Source organism: Trachurus japonicus, chromosome 22 (genome assembly GCF_045865225.1).
Source record: "Trachurus japonicus isolate A0001 chromosome 22, Traja_1.0".
Classification (NCBI taxonomy): domain Eukaryota; kingdom Metazoa; phylum Chordata; class Actinopteri; order Carangiformes; family Carangidae; genus Trachurus; species Trachurus japonicus.
In genome coordinates, this window is record NC_140928.1 from 14,133,515 (window position 1) to 14,156,224 (window position 22,710).

Consider the following 22,710-nt stretch of genomic DNA (forward strand, 5'->3'; position numbering starts at 1 on the left):
TTAAGCATATAACATTTGTCTGAGTAAAATTCGACTTTTAACATTTATACTAAAGTAGAATATACAGCTCTCAAGTCAACAAAAATATTGTTGTACTGTGAAGAAAAGGTAAGAAACACCTGATTTAAGGAAAACAAAAAAAAAGTTGTGTGCTTTTGTTCACCAGAACAGAAATGCATACCTTACCACACGTCACATAAACAAACACAAAATATTAAAACATTCACGAGGATAAGTAAAACACCAGAGAGGTGGTTTTGGACCTGTGGTTGACCAGCATTTGTGTCAGTGAAGAGATGTGGGAGCTGTAGTTGTAATTAGTTCCCAGCGCACCAGTCGTCTGACCATGAATACGATTCCATGAAGACGATTTGAGTTTATTGCCAACCCCAGGTTCAAACTGTTGTAATTATTCTGAATATTTAGTTCTTCAGGAAAAATAAAACACAGAAACATTGAGTAACAATTAACATTACATTCATTCTGCAAGTGGGCCCACAGATCTTTGGGAAATGTTGTCTTTTTTTCATTCATAGAAAAACACAAAAGGTGCAGTCCCACAACAGTGCTTGACTTTTCTTCTTCTTACGCATTTCACAAGATAACAATGTTTCTAGATGAGGGCTACGATGGTCATGAGTTCATCTGTTCGCCATCACCCCCTCATTACCGCTGTCACCTTCAGAATTGTAACTGCCAATGCACAAACACTGCATAAGGCATATTAAAAAGCAATATATAGGCCAGCTGTATATTCAGTTATAACTCTAGCTGTTTACATAGGACCATAAATATATGTTTAAGGCCTACTAGACCCTTTTATTGATCCTGCACAAGCGTTCTGATAGCAAAGACCTTAGTTGAATATTGTTTGGTATAGATGTGCACAAAGACAAAAAAGCAGTATTAGCCATGTGGAATGCTTATATAGTGAGTCAACATTCACTGATAAAGTCATCATGGCTGTCAGATGTCTGAGAGCTGACGTCAACAGTAACATTGAATTTCTAACATTATCGTCGTTTAAAGGGGTACTCCAGCGATTTAATTCTGCACCTCAATAAAAGTGGGGAACAGATTAAATAGAGAGGAAAAGATAAAGGATTTTTATGTCGTTACTATTTGGATCAAGTTCCAGAAGTACGAGATTTCTTACTTCCCACAGTTCATTTCGGTAGCAAATCATCAGACATCCATCATCTAAACACCATTTTCTATTGAACTACAAATGCTCATTATTATTATTACTGTTGTTATTATCATTATTATTATTACTGTTGTTATTATCATTATTATTATTTCTATTATAACTGAGCTTTATGCGTAAAACCGGTAGAGTGCCCATTTAACTATGCTCAAATAAACCAAGACAAAATTATCATTTAAGCCCTTATAATCAAACTGAGAAAATAACCAAGGCTAACCTGTGGCTTTGCTCTGACTGATTAAGTCTTCATATCTAATTTCACATGCATCATGTTTTGCTTCTAATTTCGCCTGCAGGGTCTCTTTACTGAGACAAATGGACATATCTTTCGCATCTCAGATAATGCAGTAACATGTCCCAATCATGCCTCTCACTGCAACCAGGAAGCAATTAAAATTGCAATACGTAAGTGCACGGTATGACTTCATGGAAACCTACAGTGATCAGTTATGCAGACAAAGCGTACGTCTCTTTCTTATAATCAGTCTTGCTCCTTTGTTCTTCAGTGGGTCATTTATGAGAGGAACGCAAACAAAGCACCAGCAGGAGATTCTGCATTTGCAGAAATCTCCTTCTCTTGGAAAGTAGTGCACACAGATGGAAACTAACATGCACCCTCATTGCTATACATTCTTCCTCCACTGAACACTGCACCAAGACTGAATGCCTGCTTCTCTACCATAACCTTTGAATACCAAAAATAGATATCCCTGGTGTATTGGCAGTGCTTTCTACACACATCGCACACACACACAGATTGGTGGAATAGATGAATATCAGACATACTTAGTCATTGCCTAATCCAAAGAGAAAAGAAATGGGAGCAAGGAAAAGAAGAATATAGGCCAGCAAAATTAGAGTAACCTATATGAAGAAATTAGGTCATCCACAACACATTATGGGACAAAGATACATCTGTGCACGAGGATATTTTTTGACTGATCGACTGAATCAAACAATGGATATACAAACCCTGAATGAAAACACATCGTCTAACGTCCACACATGTTTCTAAGAAGCTGATTGGAGTGACATGACACCAGTGAAGAAGTTACTTATACATGCATGGCTTAATTTTAAAAGCAACCCTAAATCTTCAAATAATGAGCAGGTTCAACTAGCTCGTATCTGTAGTACTATGTTTGACTACACAGCCAGCTCTAATTATTATTTCTAAATCAATGCAGCAGATAATTAGTTCCTAAAATCCTGCAGGAGACCTCTACAGCTGTCTAGTGGTGTTGTAGTTGTACAGTGCTCTGCTGGATACATTCTGTAGGTTTGTAGAAGCCGATTTAGGAGCGAGGGACGAGTGGTTGCTAGGTGACTGGATGAAAAGAGGCCACAGGTGGAAATGTCCCAGTGTGAACTCCTCCTGCTCTCTTTGCTTGTTAAATGCTGCCAAAAAACATGGGGTAGCCGTAGTGATGGATGAGCAGTCACGGAAGAAGCCAAGGCACGTTTCCTGTCTGTTAACATCTCAGTCGAATCTAAATGACACTATTTTTTGCATCTTTCTCTGTTTCAGGCTTCTCCTCTTTCCCATCTCCTGCCACTTTACCGCAGCCTTGGTTTTATATAACAGTGCAGCAATCCCCGTCGGAGCCTCACCTCCCGTCCTCACTCACTGCCCTTCACTCTTTGTCCTCGTCTCTTTTGTCTTTCCCTCCACCTCCATTGAAAAAGGTGAACATTACACAATCCTCACTGGCTTTTTCTCAATTGCTGCATATAAGTCAAGCAATAGATTAAATAACAGCATCCTCTCCTACATCACCTGAAATGTGACTCATCCATGCAGCAACCATGGACTCTATGTCAATAAACTATCTCTGGCCAGTGCCACAGAAAATCGCAAAGCAGCAAAGTATCAATGAAAACGAAATAGAATGACATCCTGAACACATTGCACTGGTACTGGCCTGACGGGTTTGCTAGCCAGAAGATTTCCTCAGAAACACACTGATCAGGAAGCTCCTTACTAGCATTTGTGATCATTGTAGGCACTCTAAAGACCTGGAGGACCAGCCTCAGGATACAATAGCAGAGAGGTTGAAACTGGAGAGCAGCTGTGTCAATGGGTGATAGCTAAAGAATGGAAGTCCATCCTCCTGATTATGTAAAGCACATTGCTAAAGCAAAGCTGGAAATTGCTAGCCTCGTTGTCCTATTTGAGCTTCACAGGCCAGGGGAGGCACGTGCGGAGTCCCAGCATGGAGGAGAAGACGATGGTGGGTCGGTGTTTCTTGAACTTCAGGCCCTTCTTCAGGCGTTGGCTGTTCTCGGCCACGTACAGCTCCCCCTGCTGGGCTGCGTTCGATATCCTCGACACCAGCTCCCCGTGAACCACCACTTCCTGTTCCGAGCGCACAAACACCTCCCTGAGCTCCTCCAGCCGCCGCTCCATCTCTCTGATGACCCGCTGACGCTCCTCCACCTCCAGGAGGCGCCGTCGAGCCGCCTCGAACTCCATGCTGGAGCTTGGGGTGACCAACTTGGATGAGGGGGCCGTGGCTGAGGTGGACGGAGGCTCTGAGCCGGCTAGGAGCGCCCCTGTCACCCTGCGGAAGTCTCCCATGGAAATGGAGCGCCTGGTGGCAGGTGAGGCGAGTGCCAGGAGAGCAGAGGCAGATGTAGAAGGTGGCATGGCTAGTGGAGGAAGAGGGGGCGAGGATGATGATGGAGAAGGTGAACCCGGCATTTGGATTTCAGGATGTGGGTCGATGTTTTTAATAGCTAATGCCATGTCCTCGGTTGTGTCCTCATCGTGGGAGTCTGTGTTTCTTTGTCGTCCCTTCATGGCCAGTGTTTAGCTCTTCCTGTTCCTGCTGCTGCTGCTGCCCCTGTTGCTGTTGATGTTGATGTTTTTCCTCTATCTCCCTCTGTCAGAGCAGAGAGCAGCCGAGCAGAGAGTGCAGAGATGTGCAGTGATGCAGCCTGGGAACTGTTCCATTCATTAATAAGAGATCTGAGCCAAGCTTGTGCTGTCTCTGCATCTGAGTGGTGGTTGTGCTGGGGAGGAGCCTAACAGCAGCTCATTGGCTGCTGAGATCGTGAGCATGTCAGCTGATGATTGGGCAGCGTTGCCTCCGTGCTGCTGATGCTGGCAGGCTGTCGTGTCCTCTGCTTGACTGTTTTGCTTCGTTGTCGTCGTCGTCATCTGGGGCTCTGCTTGGATCAGCTCTGCTCAGTCAAGTGAGGCAGAGTGAGGCAAGAAATGCACGAGTATTGCCCCCCTCTCTCTTTCTCTCTCTCCTCCTTGCTGTTGCCATTTGGCTCATTTTCGGTTCTCCCAGCCTCTCCACTGCCATCCCTCTTACCAGCTGGTCTCTCCGTTTCCCTCCTTCTCCCTTTCTCCTGCTCGAGTGGTTGCCCCTAGCAACACAGCCTCAACATCAGATGGCAAAAACAGGAAGGGAGGGGTGATGCTCCAATTTATCTCCCCCTTTATCACCTTGCTGCTCAGCATTATCACCATTTCCCAGCACTCGTTCTCCCTCACATCTCCTCCCTCTTTTGACCTATTTGATAGCTCGCAGCTGTCCTACAAACTATATAAGTATCATGTTGCACACAGACAACACATTTCCAAAAAACATACAGATAAACAGGAGGTGGCACACAAAGACACAAAAGTCATTCTTTTTATGGATATTTTTGTGTATATTTGACACAGTGCTCAAATAGCATGAAACACCTTTGCTGTTGAGAAAAGCAAGAAAAAAGAGAGGAAATCAGTGTTTTAAATGTTGCAAATGTGTTGAAACTAGTTGAAAATTAAATTCACACCCTTAAACCTACATAACAAACATTAGTCTGGTACAAAGAAATTGCCAGGTTTGGCAGTATTTATACTGATACAGTAGGAATAGGAATAGGCTATTACCGTGTTTAATCCAATAACAAGTAATATTCACTTATAGAAACAGTCTTCTGAATCATTTCAATATCGGTATGATAGTTTTTACAGCAAAATGAAATGATCTATAAATTAGCGCAATCTACGTATCAATTGTAAATGTAGCATTTGAGTTGAGAAACAAAAATGAGAGATTTAAATCATACTGGCCTGCAATGTCAGGAGTTTGATATCACTCAAAGTTGTTGCTGACGTGTTTTTTAATCCTGGATCTAAAATGCCTTGTCCTGGAAATGGAGTCCACAGGTTCACCTGTGTTCACCGTAATGCCGTCACATTTAAATCCGCAATCTGATCCAAGAATTGTTGCAGCAGCAGCGACTGATCTGACAAGTTACATTATCATGATATAACACCTTTTTCTTCCTCTACTGCTGTAATCAGTTCATCTTCAGTCTAGACAAATATTGACTGGTTCTGCGGCTGCATTGCAGATGAGATATGATCAGAGTATGAAGTAAGACTCAGTTCACTTCCCTTAATACACTACACTACTACACTACACACCTTACACTAGCCTTACACACACACAGACACACACACACAATCTTGTATTACTATATTTGTGGAGACTCATTATTTACATTACGTTGCTTGGCCCCGCCCAACCCTAACCCTTAATTTAAAAGTCTTCAGCATCAAACATTTAAACGTGTTGTGTTCAGCACTTTTGTCACCACAAATATACTCGAGCAGGTTCACACAGTTGAAAATGGTTACACTGGTGCTTTTGGAGCCCTAAGATGTGATATTTTAAAAATAACTGCCCTCAGTTACAGTGAGTTGAAACAGCGAGGCTTTTAGCAGGTCAGAGGTGTGCCTGTCCAAGTGCCTGCATATTTGAGTATTCACTCAGCTCTTTGTTTTCATTTAAGGATTGGCACTGCATTAGTAAAAGCACAGGCTGTGCTTTCCCTGCTTTTAGCTCGACTGATCTCCAGAGAGGAGAGGAAAGAGAGAGAGAGAGAGGCAGAGAATTACATAGACAGAGAAGCAGCACTTAATGTGCCTATAGGAATAATAAATGACAGGAAACTCCTAAAATGCTCTTCAGTCTTTGTCCTGCTACTTCAAACAGCAAAAAGCGTAATGAGGAGACAAAGCAGAAAGGAAATCTCAACTACAAAGGTCCAATAAAATGTTTTTTTTTTTTTTGAATTGTCAAAAATCCCATAAGGATGTTTTAATTTTTCATAATTTCAAACTGGAATGCTATTTCAAGAAATAAATAAAATCATATATTCAGAAAAATCCATGAAATGTGAGTCAGAGTAACATGATGCAGCACAGTGAACGTGATCATTTACATGTACGTGTTGCACAAGTTCACTCAGTTGCTCAACATCAATGTGAATGCTTGAGTAAATGAAGATTTAAGGGATCAAGGCAAGATGCTTCAGTGGAGTAATTTTTCGAGCATGATGCCCGTTTTTGGAAGAGCCTATAGGTTGCGCAACATCCAGCAGTTAGAATCTACTCACTCTGAACTAATCCTCATGGTGCCGACAGAGCTGCACACACAGATTGCCATCATCATTGGCAAACATCTTGAGCAGCAGGACTTGGCCTGTCTGCAAACACATGGATGCTTAACAGACACACAGTTTTGTTGTGACAAAGTCAAACAAGCGTACTTGGATATGTTCTTTTGCATTTACACACAAGACACTCACACATGAGAGAATTTGCCTGATCGTTGAGGATGCTGAAATAACTGAAGTGTTTAATCCTTCCAAAATATAATTATCTCGCCCTCATTCCACCATCTATTCTGTCTTCTCCCTTTATAGCAGCAATTGTGATGAAAGCCTGTTCTCAATCTCTCATGCCTCAAGCTCTGGTCCAGATTACTTTAATCTGTGTGTGTGCACAGGTGGAGGAGTGACAGAATTAGAGCGTGCCTATATGCTGTCATGTCTGTTTTAGGTTTAAAAAGACTGAGACTGAGTCCGCAGAGTTTCCCTTCATGGGTCCATCTTCAGCATCACATTAGAGTATTGTGTTTGCAATTTGGCAGTAGATATAGTGAAGAGATTATTATCAGGTTTGAGTAAATATTGTTTGAATTTCTTTCTTATCCAAATGGTTATTAATAAAAACATAGCAGCTCTAATACATGACATATACAACCACTGTTATGTTCTTAATACATAGATTAAAAATATAAAATTCTTTATTTTGGACCTTTGATCTGCTTTGTACCTCCTGCTCTTGCCTCTCTGCCCTGGGCCAGTATACACACTCAATATGGTTCAATACGTTTCCACTTCCCTCAGAGCTGATGCGATAAGAGGAAGAGAATGTTTAAGGGTATCCAAGGTATTGGTCTAGACTCGCATTAATCAAAGTCTGGATGTGTGTGTAGGATCAATAAATACAAAGTCTATAGTTTAAAAAGTGCAAAAGTAATAAAGGAGACCTCATGCTTTGTGAAAAATGACCAAGAAGAGGAAGAAGAAGTCACTTCTATATGGAGAACATAAAAGAAAGGACAACTATTTGACATATTGGAGCTTATTGAACACACTAGATAATACATAATGTATCAGATTCTGTCCAGATATTCTAGACAGTTTATATTTCTTATTTCCCTACATAAACAACTGAGGCAGTGGTAAATGTGTTGGTGAAATGCTGCACTTCTGGGGCTCTGCAGCAGCAGCAGTCCTGTTGATCAGCATCAGTAAACCTGCTGCAGCTTTTGTGTATAAAATGAATGTATCATGTCATAAATCACGTGAATCTAGTAACCAGATAACAAATCCACAAGCAGAATTACCCCCCAGTGTGAAATGTGCACTGTGAGTTGTATGTATAAGAGCCGGTATTGTGTTTGTGTATGTGTGCTGGGTTAGAATGAATTACTGGTGGCCATTTTCTTACCATAAAAATGATAAATTACCCTTGGAGACATGCTGGAGAGAGAGCAAGAGGTAGATTAATTGTCAGTGTTGGGTTTTTGTGCTTGCATATGCAATTTAACAGAACCTCTACAGCACATCACGACCATAACTCACATCAGCCAGAACAAAACAGAATATATATATATATATATACAGACTACATCATATGAGCACTTAAAATAAAGAGGAACTCAACTGAATTATTCAGCCCTGGCAAGTATCAGTTTTACATCTTAGATCAGACAGAGATCTGCATCCTCTCTCTCTCTCTCACACACACACACACACACACACACACACACACGTATTCTTACTGTTACAAAAAAACAAGGAAATTCAGCCTCCATTTGAACTGAGCTGCTTCAGCTGACAGCTCCAGTAAACTGAGGAGACAGGACCTGGGTAAAAACCGCACCACTTTCTTCTTTTCCGAGACGGAGGACAGATGATGATGATGGTGCTGGTTTTTCCGCTGTTCTGTAATCAATATCAGCAGACTCTTTCTGCTGCTGCAGGCTGACTCAGTCAGTCTGTATGTATGTGTGCGTATGCGTGTGTGTTTAAAAGAGCAGGAAGTCATTCATTGCAGTGTGAATTACTGGTACGATGACGTCAGAGTGCAGGGAACAGAGCCTATTGGGAATATATCAAAGCATGAACACGTGTCTGTGTGTATAAATAAGTTAAGACTGCATCCCCCTCACACTTGATACAGTGCATATTTTCAACAAAAAACATGTCAGGAGAAAGCAGATGTAGCACACAGCAGGAGCAGCACTGTTCTGTGTGATTGCTATGTAAGTGAGTGTGGCTGTGCATAGAGAACGGCTGCATATAGAAAGGCTGCAGCAGGTAGAGGTATGTGATACTACGTGTTGATACTGTTAAGATGAATCGGCTGCGATGGCTCATTGTAGTAGAGCGTTTGCATGTGGGGAAGAGAGAAAGAACATGAGGAGGAGGATGAGATGACAGTTTGAATGCTACAGGCAAGAAGAGACAGATGGAGAGGCGCTGAGGCAGAAAGTCATTTACATACAGATATTGTATGCTGTCACCAGTGTGCATGTATACATATAAATCAATTTACATTAACAAGAATTTAAGCAGCTACAGATACAGGCTCTTTGCTGTACTCATTATCAAATGGCAAATTATGCAATATATATGTGTGTAGGTTTTTATTTTTAACAGGAAGTAGTTTTTTCTTTTAATTAGAAACATGTAAAATTGTGGCTGAATCAACAGTGAAGAGGAGGCCGCTGCATTAGTCATGGTCAGGACTGAGTGCTTTGACAGAATAGCTTTTAACTAGATGGGCCCTGATTCATTTCAGTGTTACATGAAAACTAGTTTGCACTTTATCTCCCTCCAGTGACCAGCAGAGGAAACACACACGGTGCATAAGAGAGGGATGACACCATCCACAGTCCCCCGTCCCCCGATAATACTGTTGATAATTCAATTCAGTGTGTGTAAATTTAATGGATACACAGATATAATTCAGCATTTGGAAGGACATGGGGTAATTTTCTATAATAAAATAAGGTCAAAGATTTTTTGTCACACTAAACACCGAGTCTATAAATTGCAGTCGCTAAATGAATGTATCAGACAGCAGCGTTAACAATGACAGTTGATATTGATTAATGTCATGGTCGATACCAGATCCACTTAATAGGGTTGCCATTATGACACCAGTCCAGTGCAGTGAACTGTGTGTCCTGAAAAGGCTAGGGCACACAGTCATGTCACAGAGCAAATGAGAAAACTTTTTCAATGTTGTTGGTGAATGAAAGCTACAACTCTGGTTCTGTGAGGACCTATCTACGGTGCAACACAACGTGCTACAAAGTCAGAAAACAACTTCATCAATTTAAAATGCATGTGCTGAAAAAACAACAACTCAGCTATTGATGAAATTGTTGAATGACTTTAAAACACGTTAGTGTCCTTCTGTATGTTGCAGTGCTTTGATCTCTCTGCCAATGTGCGCCACAGCCACACTTCTGTCAGTCTGCCCCAGGGCAGCTGTGGCTACATACATAGTTTGTGAATGTGGTATGAATGAATAATGGTTGCTGTAAAGCGCTTTGGGTGTTGGGAAAAAGTGCTATATAAATGTAAACCATTATCATTATTATAAAATAACTAATGATGTCATCAGGGTAATATAAATTTGGATTTAGAGGAATCTTTCAGACAGAAAGCCTTTATTGAGAACTAGAGAAAATACTATAGGCTGGATTATGTGAAATGTAGGATCCAAATGAACAGTAAATTGTAAAAACTATTCATTTCAGACACAACTAGAACACAACAAGAGAGACAGTTTGTCGTAGCAACTGAATTTTTAATATTTGTAAGATATAAAAATCTTCATCTTTATCATACAATAACATCTTACCATAAATTTAGTCAAAGGAGGGAGAGTTTTGCCACCAAACAAGAATTATAATATAACTTTGATGCCTTTTGAGGTAAGACAGCTGGTTCATAGATTATTTAGCCACACAGGTCTTCTCTTCTATGAAACATGGAGTATCTTCTGGCTGCTTGGTTGGTTTTCATGCGTTTTTCCATGTAAGACATTCTGCCTCATCTGTAGGCCTAGGCACTGAGCTGAAAGCAGGACCTACCCTATGAAGCTACTTACAATGACGCACATGTGTACTCTTTCTCAGGATGTCTCCAGTGTTCAGACAATGCCAGCCAATTAACAGCGTGAATGGAAATTCAAAGATCACGAACAGGAAAGGTTTAACACAAGACTGGTGAAGATACTCCACAACAACAATAGGTCTGTTTGATATTAACAACCAGTAACTTGACAGATAATCAAAGAGGGAGAGAGAGGCTGCCTCCGAGTGCTCGATTCTGTAAAGACAACAGCCAGGCTTTCCTCCTTACATGTTGAAAACAGGAGAAGAAGAGACCTGTACGGCGATAACGTCCACAGACTGATGTGCTCAGCTTGTCTTTCACTTTTTTAAATCACCACTTTCTTTGGACAAAAAGAAAAAAAAACTAAACAATCAACAACAAAAGCAGCCAACACAGGAAACAGCGTCCAATATGCATTATCCAAGAAACACAGTGAAAAAGAAAAACTGGAGAAAACAAGAAAACAAAGCAAATATAGAATTTCAACATGCCACACTGTTCCTTGGGCAAGTTTTCTTTCACAGAAAGCCACCTATTTTACTAGTTTTTGTAGTAATAAAAATAACAGACATCTCAAATGGTTGCCAGCAGATGGACCAAGCAGAGAAAAAGGGAGAGGAGAGAAACCATGAAGCCACATGACATCATCACGTCACCGGACCATGCACATGACCCTGCAGCATCCCGCAAGACATAACATACACTCACTCTTTCATACACACACGCACACACACACACTGCAAGTCATGCAATCGAGACACACACACATACACACAAACTCTCTGTAAAATAAAATACAAGCATAGATTGACATTAACCAAAACATCAGCATTTTGACATTTCCCAGAATCTCCATTTTCTGGCTGTACCAAAGCCAAACAGGCATTTATGGCAGAAATGTTTTATATTCATATTAATAATGCTCTTTCAAAAAAAAAAAAGAAAAAAACATTGAACAGCAGTTGGACAGTACTGTGGTTTTGTGCTGTCGGCACGGGTTGATTTTTGGCAGCACAACCGGTGATATAAAGCTCATCAACTTTACAAAAAGAACAGGGAGACAGACAACGAAACAGGCAGACAGACAGGCGTGCAGCAAGCTGAATGACAACCAATTACAGCAACACTGAGGGGAGAAAACTTTCTTTGTCAAAATCGCAAACATGACTGCTCCCACTCTGTGGCAGGTCATGCACTCACACACTCACACACAACACACACACACACACTCACACAAACAGCCACGTGACACTAACACATCTGCCAAAAACCTGCACCCACATTTTTCTTTCCGTTTTTTTTTCCCCCATCCTCATCGCCCCCCCCCCCCATCCATCTTCACAATCTTTTTCCTAGTCCAAGGAGACGGGCTAACAGCGGCTGAGGAGCCCGAACAAGGAGGATGATAGCGAGAGCGGGGACGACTGAGGTCACAAGAATGGGACGCAGGACCACAGTCAGTGTTCCTTGGCTGGTAGTGACGAGTGGACAGGGAGTCCCAGAGCAAGCCGTCTGGGTGGGGTGGAGCCAGGAGGAGTGGTTTTGGTCGTTCTCCAGTGAGATGACTGGTTGTTTTTGAGTCTCTACAGGGAGGTGGAGGGAAGCTTCTTGACGCGCCTCTGGGCCAGGAAGGAGCTCTCGATCGGCTTGAGCTCTGGAGGTGGCTGAGAGTTCTTCAGGGCGGAGTAGGTGGCTGCCATCGCACCCTGTGCATAAACAACAGCATGGTGAGCGTGTCCAAACATAACAATTGTCACTATTCAACATACAGGTATAAGAGTTTGGTTCTTTAAAACACAACCAGTTTATTTGACCTAATTGCGCTTTAATATGCTTAACATAATTTGTGATGAATTTAAAACATATAAATACGTGGAATTCTTCATTTTCATTCCTAAATCATATGGTGCCACTGTCAGTCAGAAACCGTAATTCTTGCAACTGTTACCTGCTGGGTCATAGTGTAATTTTTATTTTAATAAAATACTTTTACAGTTTACTTTTACATTATTGTGTAAAAAAAATCAAATTCTGCTGAATTCTGGCATTATAAGTTATTCAATTATCACCCAATGTGTAATGGTCTGTTAAAAAACTAAAAATGGCTATATTTCCATCCAGTATTTCATGAAATGGCTCTGACACATGCACTTGAATAATTGTGTTTGTAATGATGCTCTCAGCTCTGTTACCTTGACCAGTTTGGGGTCCTGGTGTGGCAGCTGGCTGTTTGGTAGTTTGTCTCTCTGGACGATCCAGGGATGTTTGAGGACCTGCCTGGCAGTCAGTCTCTGATGAGGATCCACGTGAAGCATCTTGGACACGAGGTCCTACAGGGAGCAGACATAAAATAAAATATAAATAAATATGAAACTGACTGCGGGCGTCTCTGAAGAACAGAAACAAAAAAGAGCGAATGGTCAGATTTGGAGCTCTACCTTGGCCACATCAGACACAGTGTCCCAGTTGCCACCGGTCAGGCCGAAGTGACCGTTGCCTATCCTGTTCAGGATCTCATTGGGAGTGTCCTCAGGCCCGTTGGCAAATGGGGTAAAACTGGTGAGAGAAAAGTTGACAGGTGATACAATGAGTGTGGTCAGTGAGGAACAGAAACCTATCAGACAAGAGTGTGTGTGTGTGTTTCCATTTACCCAGCCAGCATGGTGTACAGTAAGACTCCCAGACTCCAGATGTCACATCCCTCATCGTAGCCCTGACGCTTCAACACCTTTGATGTAGTCACAGATAGTCACACACACATTTTATTTCGGCGTCTGTCGCTGTTATGTTTTAATTAATTATTCACAGTTTCACAGTACGCTAGAGACAGTCTTCACAATACAAGCGCAAGAGTGACTGCACGAGACCCCGCTCACCTCAGGCGCCACAAAGTTAGCAGTGTAGCACGGGGTCATCAGCAGGCCGTTGTTGGCACGCAGCTGCTTAGCGAAGCCAAAGTCACAGATCCTGATCGACTCTGGATTCCCAGACTCGTCAACGTAGAGGATGTTGCTGGGCTTCAGGTCTCTGTGCACCACCTGGAGAGTGAGAGATCACAGAGTAAGGAAACCATGTCCATGTGCACCTAAAAGTTGTGTTTTCTGCTGTGAACTGAGGTCCAATGAGCACAGTTTAAAATCCTTGTCACAAAAGGTAAAGAAAATATTGCGCAAGTAAAAAAGAAATAATAGCCTACTACTTATTCAGAACAGTAGTCCATTGCAAATTGAAAGGGAAGTTGCCAAACACTAGCAAGCCTGAGGCACCTGGTCATTATCAAAATACGGTGATTTTCCGAGTCAAAAAAGTAAAAAATTTTAATTCAGTTTTCACAAATTTAATTTAGTGGGAACTATTTATTAGCATGTTGACCATGTTACCAACTATAATGGACAACTATAATATTTTTCTTTTTTTTTCATCTATCAAACGTATTGAGTTTTCTGTCATTGGTGTTACCACATGGTAACACCAATGACAGTAACACCAATGACAAATATCTATAAAAGGCTAATTACACAAAATAGTGTCCAAGTTAGCTCAAAGCCAGCATGAGTTAGCACCTTAAAATCTATAAATTATACTTATTAAACTGTTTTTTTTCCATAAAAATATTTCATTATAGCGCAAATCAAAGTAACACCAATGACACAAAAAAAGAACCACATTGAAAAATGACATTTTAATTGGAAATATCTTACTTTTTACTCATGAAAGAGACACTCACAATGTATTGTCTTAAATGGCTCTTTTTCTTCTTCTTCTTTCTGACCTTGGGAGTTCTCTTACATATTCTTAACCTTTCAAAATAATGGTCTGTGATACCAGTAACACCAATGACACCAAATCGAAGGACAGAATTCTTTTTAAAATATTTTTATTATTAAACAGCCCATTTAGATTTAATTTTATTCATATATTAAGCCCAGTGTTTGCTCATTATTGACCACTTTTTTTTTTTTTAAACAAAAAAGAGGAAATATTTTTACACTGTCCAATAGCGTTGAACAATGGCAGTGGGACAAGTGTTTTTTTTAGGTACAAAGGAAATTAAAACTGAAAAAAATAAAACAAAACAGTAAATATATAAACTGAAATTATCATCATCATTTAAAATGGTTTTAAATTACATAATTTTGGTTTAATGTGGATGATCTTTTTAAATTTTCAAGCATTTGTGTGTCTGGAAAGTGCAGGGACATGTTTTTCACCGTATTTTGATAAACAACTTCTGCACTTTATCTGAACTAGTTCCTTTATTTCTGCTCATAGCACAGCATCCCTGACGTTTACTTCACCATTTTAGAATCTGTTTTGGATTCTGCTTTGTTTGTCTTTACTCACCAACTCAACTCATTTTTAAAAAAAATAAAACAATTAAACAACATAATAATATGCTAGGTATCCTCACCCCCTGTGAGTGCAGGTACTCCACAGTCCTGGTGATGGTGTGAAGCACGGCGCTGGCCTCTCTCTCCGAGAAGAACTTCTGCCTGAGGATCCGATCCAGCAGCTCGCCACCGCGCATCAGCTCCGTCACCAGGAACACCTGCTTACCGTTATCGTACACCTGACGCAGATACACAAACACACACACACACACACACACACGGGGAAAAAGATTACGATGACGATCTCCACCTGCGACATTCAGTACATTTAACGCCTGAGGCAAACAGTAGTGGGTCTTTATACTCACATCCTTCAGTGTGATGATGTTGGGGTGCTGTCCATATCTAAGTAGAATCTCTATCTCCTCAGAAGGATCTGTACTGGTCTTGTCAATCATCTGTCAATTACAGAGAAGCCCACCCATTAACTAATAAACAAAGCATACAGTATTTAATATGATTAAGCATCCTTCCTTGAGTTGTATTCTAGAATAATACAAAAAAATATTACACACACAGCACGACCTGTGTAGTTCGTACACCCGGTGTGTGTTCGTACCTTGACAGCGTACTCTGTGTTGGTGGTTTTGTGGATGCATCGTTTACAGACGGAGAAGGAGCCCATGCCGATGTCTTCCTTCAGTACGTAGCCATCGCTGAACAGCAGGTTTTTCCCGTGCAATTGCTGCAGAGGAAGAGTTGAGATTTGAAGATAGGCGGTGAGTGGAGAGGCGTGACGGACTGACAGAGCTGACAAGCCAGAGAGATGCTGATGGTTTTCAGGAGATAAGCTAAATCCATTTTTAACAACATGTTAAGCTAATTTCTGCTCCCGCCAGGAATCAAACAGGATCTAACACCGTGGTATGCACTTAGTTTTCCTCTTTCCTCTTTCACAACCGCTATTTAGCCACATGTTGAACCGTGCAGTTACGCCGAGACAGTTAGTCTGACCTGGACAACTGGATGTGGTGTAGGCTGTACTGGCTCCACTGAGCCTTCCTCATCCAACAGAGTCGACGCGATGAAGCTGAAGCCTCTGAAAAGCTGGTGAGCTCCAGCACTTGGGGGCACCCCGGGGGAATCTGTAATATAATAATACAAGTGTTGCTGCCGATGCTGGTGATGAGCCACTGCTATAGACAAGCACTGTTATGATTATGTTCTACTGCATTTTAATAGTGTTGAACTCAGCACTGCGTCTCCCTTAAATCGAAATCCTGTATTGATTTTTCTTTTCAGCTTCTTTTTTCATGGAGTAACCCCAGGTGGGAAATACACATGGGTCATTTCATAAGACAGCACAGTTCTTCTCTCTGCTTTGACCTCTGACCTTTAGGGGTGCGGGAGGTGAACTCAGAGTCAAAGTAGAAAGTATCGTCCGGGCGCGCCACTGCTGGTCTGAATGGAGGCTTCATTTCTCTCCTGAAGAGTTTCTGCAAGTAAGAAAAGACCCTCACTCATGTTATACAGGTGATTGTACCACAGCCAGAGGAAAATCCTCTCAAGTCTGTAGTTTCTATTGTGCATGTATTAAAATATCACAACACTCACATTCCAGTCTATGGTGGAGAAGAAGCCATGTCGTTTGATCTCCTCTGCACCGTCAGCACAAGATCCTGTTTGCAAAAATATCATCATTTAGTCACGTGAATCTCAGCCACAGAACAATGACACATTTCTGAACAAACACCCTTCTTTCTGAAACTGTGTCAAACAGGCTGATACTGTCTGCTGCCATCTGTGACAGGCATGTTCATGAGCTGGTACTTACCCAGTCTGTTGGCAGGGTTTCTCTTGAACAAAGCCCGGAGCAGAGACTGGGCCTCTGCACTCAGGAACTGAGGCATTCCCAGACGTGCCCTGCAGGGAGAGACAGACGACACTCAGCTTATATTATTTCACCAGAAATCAAGATTTTTTTTTCTTTTTGGAATAACTACTGCAGGTTTCTGTGTTAGATTTTTCTTCTTCCATCCAGAGGATACTCACTTCAGAATGAGGTTCATAGTTTCTTTGCGGTCCTTCCCTTGAAATGGCAGCGCTCCTGTCAACATCTCAAACTGGGAAAAAAACATATAACAAGCATTTACAATCCAAGATGCATAATCGTTTACTTGCTACTCTTTTCTTCAAGTCTAAAATAAAAAATGATTTATTTTTATTTTTACCATTAATACTCCAAATGACCACCAGTCGGCGCTGTGGTCGTGTCCCTGCCTGTTCACAACCTCTGGTGCCATGTACTCCACAGTTCCACAGAAGGAATACGCTTTCTTTTCATGATCAATAGCTTCTTTGCACAAACCAAAATCTGAAAAAAAAAATGCAGGGAAGAGTCAATGCATCACTTTACAGCATCTGAATGTACCACACTATTTTATTCTGTCAATGTGAATCAGTGTCTCGTAGCTGAGTAACAGACCCTCTCTTGTTCAATTTTCTTTTTAATTACTGCCATGATGAAGTAAATAAAAGATACCAGACACCACTATATATTTAGCAGAAGGATGAATCTCATATTCCATCTCACTACACTTTATCTTCATGTCTGTGTTCATCCCTCTGAAGATTCAGCAGTGTGTCTTCCTAAGCTTCCTAAGGTCACCTTTAGTTCAATGGCGGCAGGACCCGGGGTAAATAAATGGCCGTGATTATGGACGACGATAAGATAAAGTGTAATAATTAACTCGGGGAACACATACGGGCCCATATGCAGAACTCATGAGTCAGCGAGATAAAGCTGTCACCACATGGTGAGTAATGAAGGTCGAGAGGGTGGATGAGAGGAGAGTGTGTGTGTTGTGTGTGTGTTTGGTAAAGAGGCTGGGTGTAAAAGAAGGAGCAGGAGCCTCACCTGTGAGTTTGATATGACCCTCTTCATCCAGGAGAATGCTGAAAGAAAACATCAAATGTAAAAAAAAAATAGTGTCTTAGAAGGTGTGAACATATTAAGACACATCACACATTGCTGACACTGGTACCAACTTTTTTTTTATGTGCTGTAGTGTCGCTTATCGCTATAAAAACATATAAACAACCTTTAATGGAGCCCTGTAGCAGCACCGCAGAGTAATAATTGAAAAATGTGTATTGTTTTCTATCACTACATACGTGAGGGCGCACATGCACGCCACAAACACAGGGGGAACAGCAGATTGAACATCGGAGAATAAACATCAGCTGGTGGAACTAATGTACCGTAAAAAAGAAGTAGCAATTAAAATGGAGAGAAGAAAACGGCAAGCTAATGTAAATGACGCATGGTTCAACACTTAAAAAGGGATTTGCTAATGTTTAATGAGGCAGGTTTGCTTTTATAATGTTAGTTTCTGCTTAAAAACACACATATATCACAGTTTGGTGAGGAATGACAGCTCTGCATGGAAAATTCCACCAGGTGCCTTTCATAGTATCTATCATGGAGTAAATAGGTTTCATATAATTATAAGCACTGAATAAAAAACTGCATCACTGACTGTCCAGGTTGTTTGGTGATGCATCATTTATTAGATTACTCCAAATAAAAAAGCTTCTTCAGAGAGCACAGCAGCAGCAATAAAAGCTTTTCCATATAGGTTACAAGAACCCACATGTGTTCTGAGATCTGATTTAGCAAATGTGAAACCGTGTCATCTCCTATTTACTGGATTAATTGAAAGATCAATGATGACTCAGATCTTGATATCCAAATATGTATTTGTATGTGTATGATTCAATTCCCGTCACTGTTTCTTACTTTTCAGGTTTAAGGTCTCTGTAAATGATGCCCAGGCTGTGGAGGTGGTCCAGTCCTAACGCCAACTCTGCCAGATAAAACTTGACATCCTCCTCTGTGAACATCACCTGGGAGAGAGCATGACACAGTGAAAAAGAATAATACCATTAGAGCTGGAGAAACAAAATTAGATAAATATTTAATATCAAGTAAAATATACGAGTGGGCTTATGGCTGAAGAGAAAAAAAAGCCCAGTCAGCAAAAACATCCCAATCTAATCACTCTCACCTCTTTAGAGAGTCTGGTGAAGAGATCTCCTCCTCTGAGGAAGTCCAGGATCAAGTACAACTTCCCCTCAGTTTGGAAAGCTACAAACACACACAAGAACAACTTTCAGTCAAATTGGATTTAACTGTAAATCAGAAGAAAAAAACAGATAAAACAGTGACATCAGTGCAGCAGAGCCAACAAAATGTTTTCTAGGTTTGAATCTTCAGGCTGACTCACCATAGTGCAGTTTGACAACAAACGGGTGGTTGACGTCTGCCAGGATATCTCTCTCCATCTTGGTCCTCACACGATCTCTCACTGAAGGATGAATAAGAGAATACAGTTCAGTTTTATGTGCTTATCTGAAAAACTTCAACACAAACAGTGCAAGTTCAACTGCAAAACACTGTTGTCTGCAGTCAAGGACACAGCGATTCATTGTTGTATAGACGCTGTGTTTCCGCAGGAAGAACAACTCTGTTGTAAAGTCTAAAGTGAATCCGGACGTATAATTTCTACTTCACCATGCAAATAAAATGTGTAAATCTGCACATTTGAGAGCCATCACATCGATATGGGGTGTGGGTTGTGTGAACACATCTCAACACCTTGATGCTTGTGGAAGAAAATGAATCACACAGTGTCAGTGACACACAAGCAAGTGGTGGTGGTCTAACACACCACAATGTCTTATTCCTTTTGAGTTACAGGAAAAGCAGCAAGTCTTTTATGTGAAACTGGGGGTACCTTCATCTGAAGAGGAGCAAAGTAAAATAGAAAGTTTTTTGAAAACCTACGCCCTCACAATAAATACACATTTCTAACTTATGATTGTCGCCATTATCCATTAAATCTGTGAGTTTCAAGCAGATGTCAGAAAATATTTGTTCAACAGAATTTCTTTTTTTTAAATGCTTATTTTTTCTGATTACCTGCCTCAAATCCAAAAAAAAATTAATTCACTTAAAACTGACATTAGAGATTATTACAGTCAATTCATTTTCCAAAATGTCAAAACAATAAATACACACACGTTTGTACAATTCACGCAGGTGTGAGGGAGTGTGGGAAAATCTGCCAGGGCACCTACTGATGGGTTCAGATGAGGTTCACTTGGGGTTTATGTGAACTCACACCTCTCAGTTATGGGAGTTTCTGTAACCACAATGCCAACATGCCATCGTGATAAACACCCTTCAGTATCATCACGTGCCACTGTACCTTTGAGTGTGGCCTTCTTGAGCACCTTCATGGCATAGAGCTGGTTCGCATCTGGAGGCGTCACCTTTCGCACCAGGAATACCTGTAATATGCAGAAAAACAAAAAAACAGCAACAAAACCAGTTAGAGAGTCTGAAAGAATAAAGGAGGGAGAAGGAAGATGAGCTAAAGGAGGAGTTTAGAGTGTTGTTTGTGTGTGAGTGTGTTACCTTGCCAAAGGATCCCTGTCCCAACACTTTGAGCAGCTCAAACTGAGAGGCGTCAGCCTTCTCTGAGCCCTCTTTGACCACATGGGTAATGTTGATCTCCTTGATGTCTCCATCTTCCTGCAGAGTGGAAAACAGAGGAGAAAGAAGCATAAAAGCGTCAGTGATGGCAAAACAAATTGATAAAACAGTGAAGTGTCAGAGTAGGTTTCTGTCATAAGAGTTTCTGCTGCTGTAAATAACATCAAAAATAAAACGCTCAGAAAGAGGAAGCACAGCAAAGAGCGATGTGTGTGTAAGAGTGATTACACCCAGTGGGCACAGTGTATGTGTGTGTGTGTGTTTTTAAGAGGGTTTTCTGGAAATGGTGATGACTGCGACATAAAATAGAAGTAAAAAAACTGTGAACCTGGTGAAATTGTAAAAGAAAAAAAAAGTGCAATGCAAAACTCAAACTCAAACTGTTCATTTTATTCTTTGTTTGTTGTTATGGCTCAACGTTCTGCTTTGTTTGTCTTTTGGGTGGAGCTCGCTCTGCTGGCCCTGGTGAGAACTCAACCCAATGAAGACGTGAATCGAATCTGACCTGGTGTCAACCAAACCACAAGTCATCGACACCCAGCACAGATGTACCTAAACATCAACATCATCCACAACAACAAGTAGCTTTCTAGAGACCAGCCTCACATCTCTGTGCTTATGATCACCACAGCCCCTACTACACCAAGACACACAGCAATGGTTACACTCTAGGGAGCATTTTCAATTCAGCTGTTTGGAGGGCATGGGCAACAACACTGTTTTCAACTTTTCTACCAGGAAGTTCGCAGCTGCTCAGAGGTTTTCATGTGTAAATTTAGGGCTACAAAGTAGAGCTGAAATCATTATATCAGAACAATTACTTAATTAATCAAACAAACACACAAAACAGTTGATTGGTTGAGAAATTTGGCTGTAAGCAGTTTGCAGCATAAAATAAAAACACGACAATTATGAATAAGTATCATTTTAAATTCAAGATCAAACTGTTATTTGATTGATCAGTAAGTAAGCTGATAAATATTCAGTTAGAAACTCATTCTAGGGATTTATCAAGCATTCATTCTTCAACCTTCTGCTGTGAAGTCACAAGGGACATTTCTCATTATTCTGACACTGTGAATGTGAACCAATGAATGAGATGAAGAAAACGAAAAAAACATCTGATTAATGAAAAATAATCAGCAGATGCATCACTGAGAAAAAAAGTCTGCAAGACTGACAGACTGATTGAACGGTGATGCCTTGATCAAAGTTTCGATAATACACCATCAACAGTAAACACCATAAACCACCACAGCCCGGGACTTTATTTGACAACAGGAAACCAGAGTTGAACATGCAAGCTTTGGGCTGCACCTTGCTTTTTAAACAGCCACAAATGACAGCAAGTACAGCAGCGTAAAGTCTTTGCATTATTAATAGATGCAACCTCTCAGCTTAAAAACATCAAAACACCACTAACATCTCACCGGGCTCTACCTGCACTTTATCAAAGATGAGGTGTCACTTTACCGTCCAGGGGTTCCTTGGTGCAGGTAAAGTGTTGGTGTCTGTTGCAGCTGTTGATCTGCAGCTGTGGCAGTGAGCGGGGCTGTCGCTTGAAGCTTTGTTCTTTTTGGGCAAGTAGAGGGTCAGAAAGTTCAGCAGCCTGAACTTTCTCCTGTCCTTCTCCATCTCAGCATCTCTCAGACCGTTTTATCATCCCGGCCATTGTCCGTGACGAGGCAAACACCGCTCTACCTCACATAAATCACTTTAAACCTCACCTCATCTCACCACCGGCACTCTTCAGACTCATCTCTGCACTCATGTTAGGATTAGTTCTGTGAAGCGCAGTAAATATAGAAAAAAAAAACAATCTGTCAGGCTGTGCCCTTTATCTATTCTCTCTACAGGGGCCGCCTGCTATATATTTTATTAACTCTTCATCTTCATTATCGTTGCTGTCCTCCCTCTGTCTGCCTCCCTCTCTCTTTCTCTCTGTGTTGGTCTGATTTGCCTGGTGTGTCCTCAGTGACTGACTGAATCTGAAGTGAACTGGAACCAAAGCATGCAGGAAGGAAGAGCCTGCTTCTCACAGTCCTGCACCCAACCAACCCCAAACACACACACACACACACACACACTTGTGGCAGAGAGAGAGAGCAAGAGCAAGAGAGAGAGAGAGA

At 41.2% G+C, this 22,710-nt stretch overlaps 2 protein-coding genes across 6 annotated transcripts in view; both read right to left on the reverse strand.

Moving 5' to 3' along the window:
* Window positions 1-2,233: 2,233 nt before the first annotated feature.
* LOC146963690 (uncharacterized) lies at window positions 2,234-4,782 on the reverse strand. The gene has a single exon (XM_085767340.1). It carries the CDS (start codon window positions 4,005-4,007, stop codon window positions 3,375-3,377), a length of 633 nt encoding a protein of 210 aa, XP_085623466.1. The 5' UTR covers window positions 4,008-4,782; the 3' UTR covers window positions 2,234-3,374.
* A 5,579-nt stretch (window positions 4,783-10,361) lies between these two features.
* The window catches only part of rps6ka1 (ribosomal protein S6 kinase a, polypeptide 1), a 50,711-nt gene continuing 38,362 nt past the window's right edge, over window positions 10,362-22,710 (reverse strand). For 4 of the 5 annotated variants that reach the window (XM_085767466.1, XM_085767470.1, XM_085767471.1 and 1 more), the window contains 20 exons: window positions 20,504-20,620; window positions 20,295-20,376; window positions 19,311-19,391; window positions 19,092-19,171; window positions 18,824-18,930; window positions 17,942-17,979; window positions 17,256-17,398; window positions 17,077-17,147; window positions 16,859-16,947; window positions 16,639-16,703; window positions 16,418-16,520; window positions 16,039-16,169; window positions 15,644-15,769; window positions 15,393-15,482; window positions 15,105-15,263; window positions 13,570-13,731; window positions 13,345-13,421; window positions 13,132-13,249; window positions 12,886-13,023; window positions 10,362-12,399 (listed from right to left, as the gene is read on the reverse strand). In XM_085767466.1, coding sequence (XP_085623592.1) covers window positions 12,277-12,399; window positions 12,886-13,023; window positions 13,132-13,249; window positions 13,345-13,421; window positions 13,570-13,731; window positions 15,105-15,263; window positions 15,393-15,482; window positions 15,644-15,769; window positions 16,039-16,169; window positions 16,418-16,520; window positions 16,639-16,703; window positions 16,859-16,947; window positions 17,077-17,147; window positions 17,256-17,398; window positions 17,942-17,979; window positions 18,824-18,930; window positions 19,092-19,171; window positions 19,311-19,391; window positions 20,295-20,376; window positions 20,504-20,620 — 2,100 coding nt within the window. In that variant the 3' untranslated portion in view covers window positions 10,362-12,276. Of the gene's footprint in view, window positions 12,400-12,885; window positions 13,024-13,131; window positions 13,250-13,344; window positions 13,422-13,569; window positions 13,732-15,104; window positions 15,264-15,392; window positions 15,483-15,643; window positions 15,770-16,038; window positions 16,170-16,417; window positions 16,521-16,638; window positions 16,704-16,858; window positions 16,948-17,076; window positions 17,148-17,255; window positions 17,399-17,941; window positions 17,980-18,823; window positions 18,931-19,091; window positions 19,172-19,310; window positions 19,392-20,294; window positions 20,377-20,503; window positions 20,621-22,054; window positions 22,588-22,710 lie in introns of those variants that run through there. The other variant, XM_085767467.1, reaches the window with a different exon arrangement.

Coding starts and splice junctions, on each gene's coding strand:
- LOC146963690 (XM_085767340.1), bottom strand. CDS start 4,007: ATGAAGGGACGACAAAGAAACACAGACTCCCACGATGAGGACACAACC.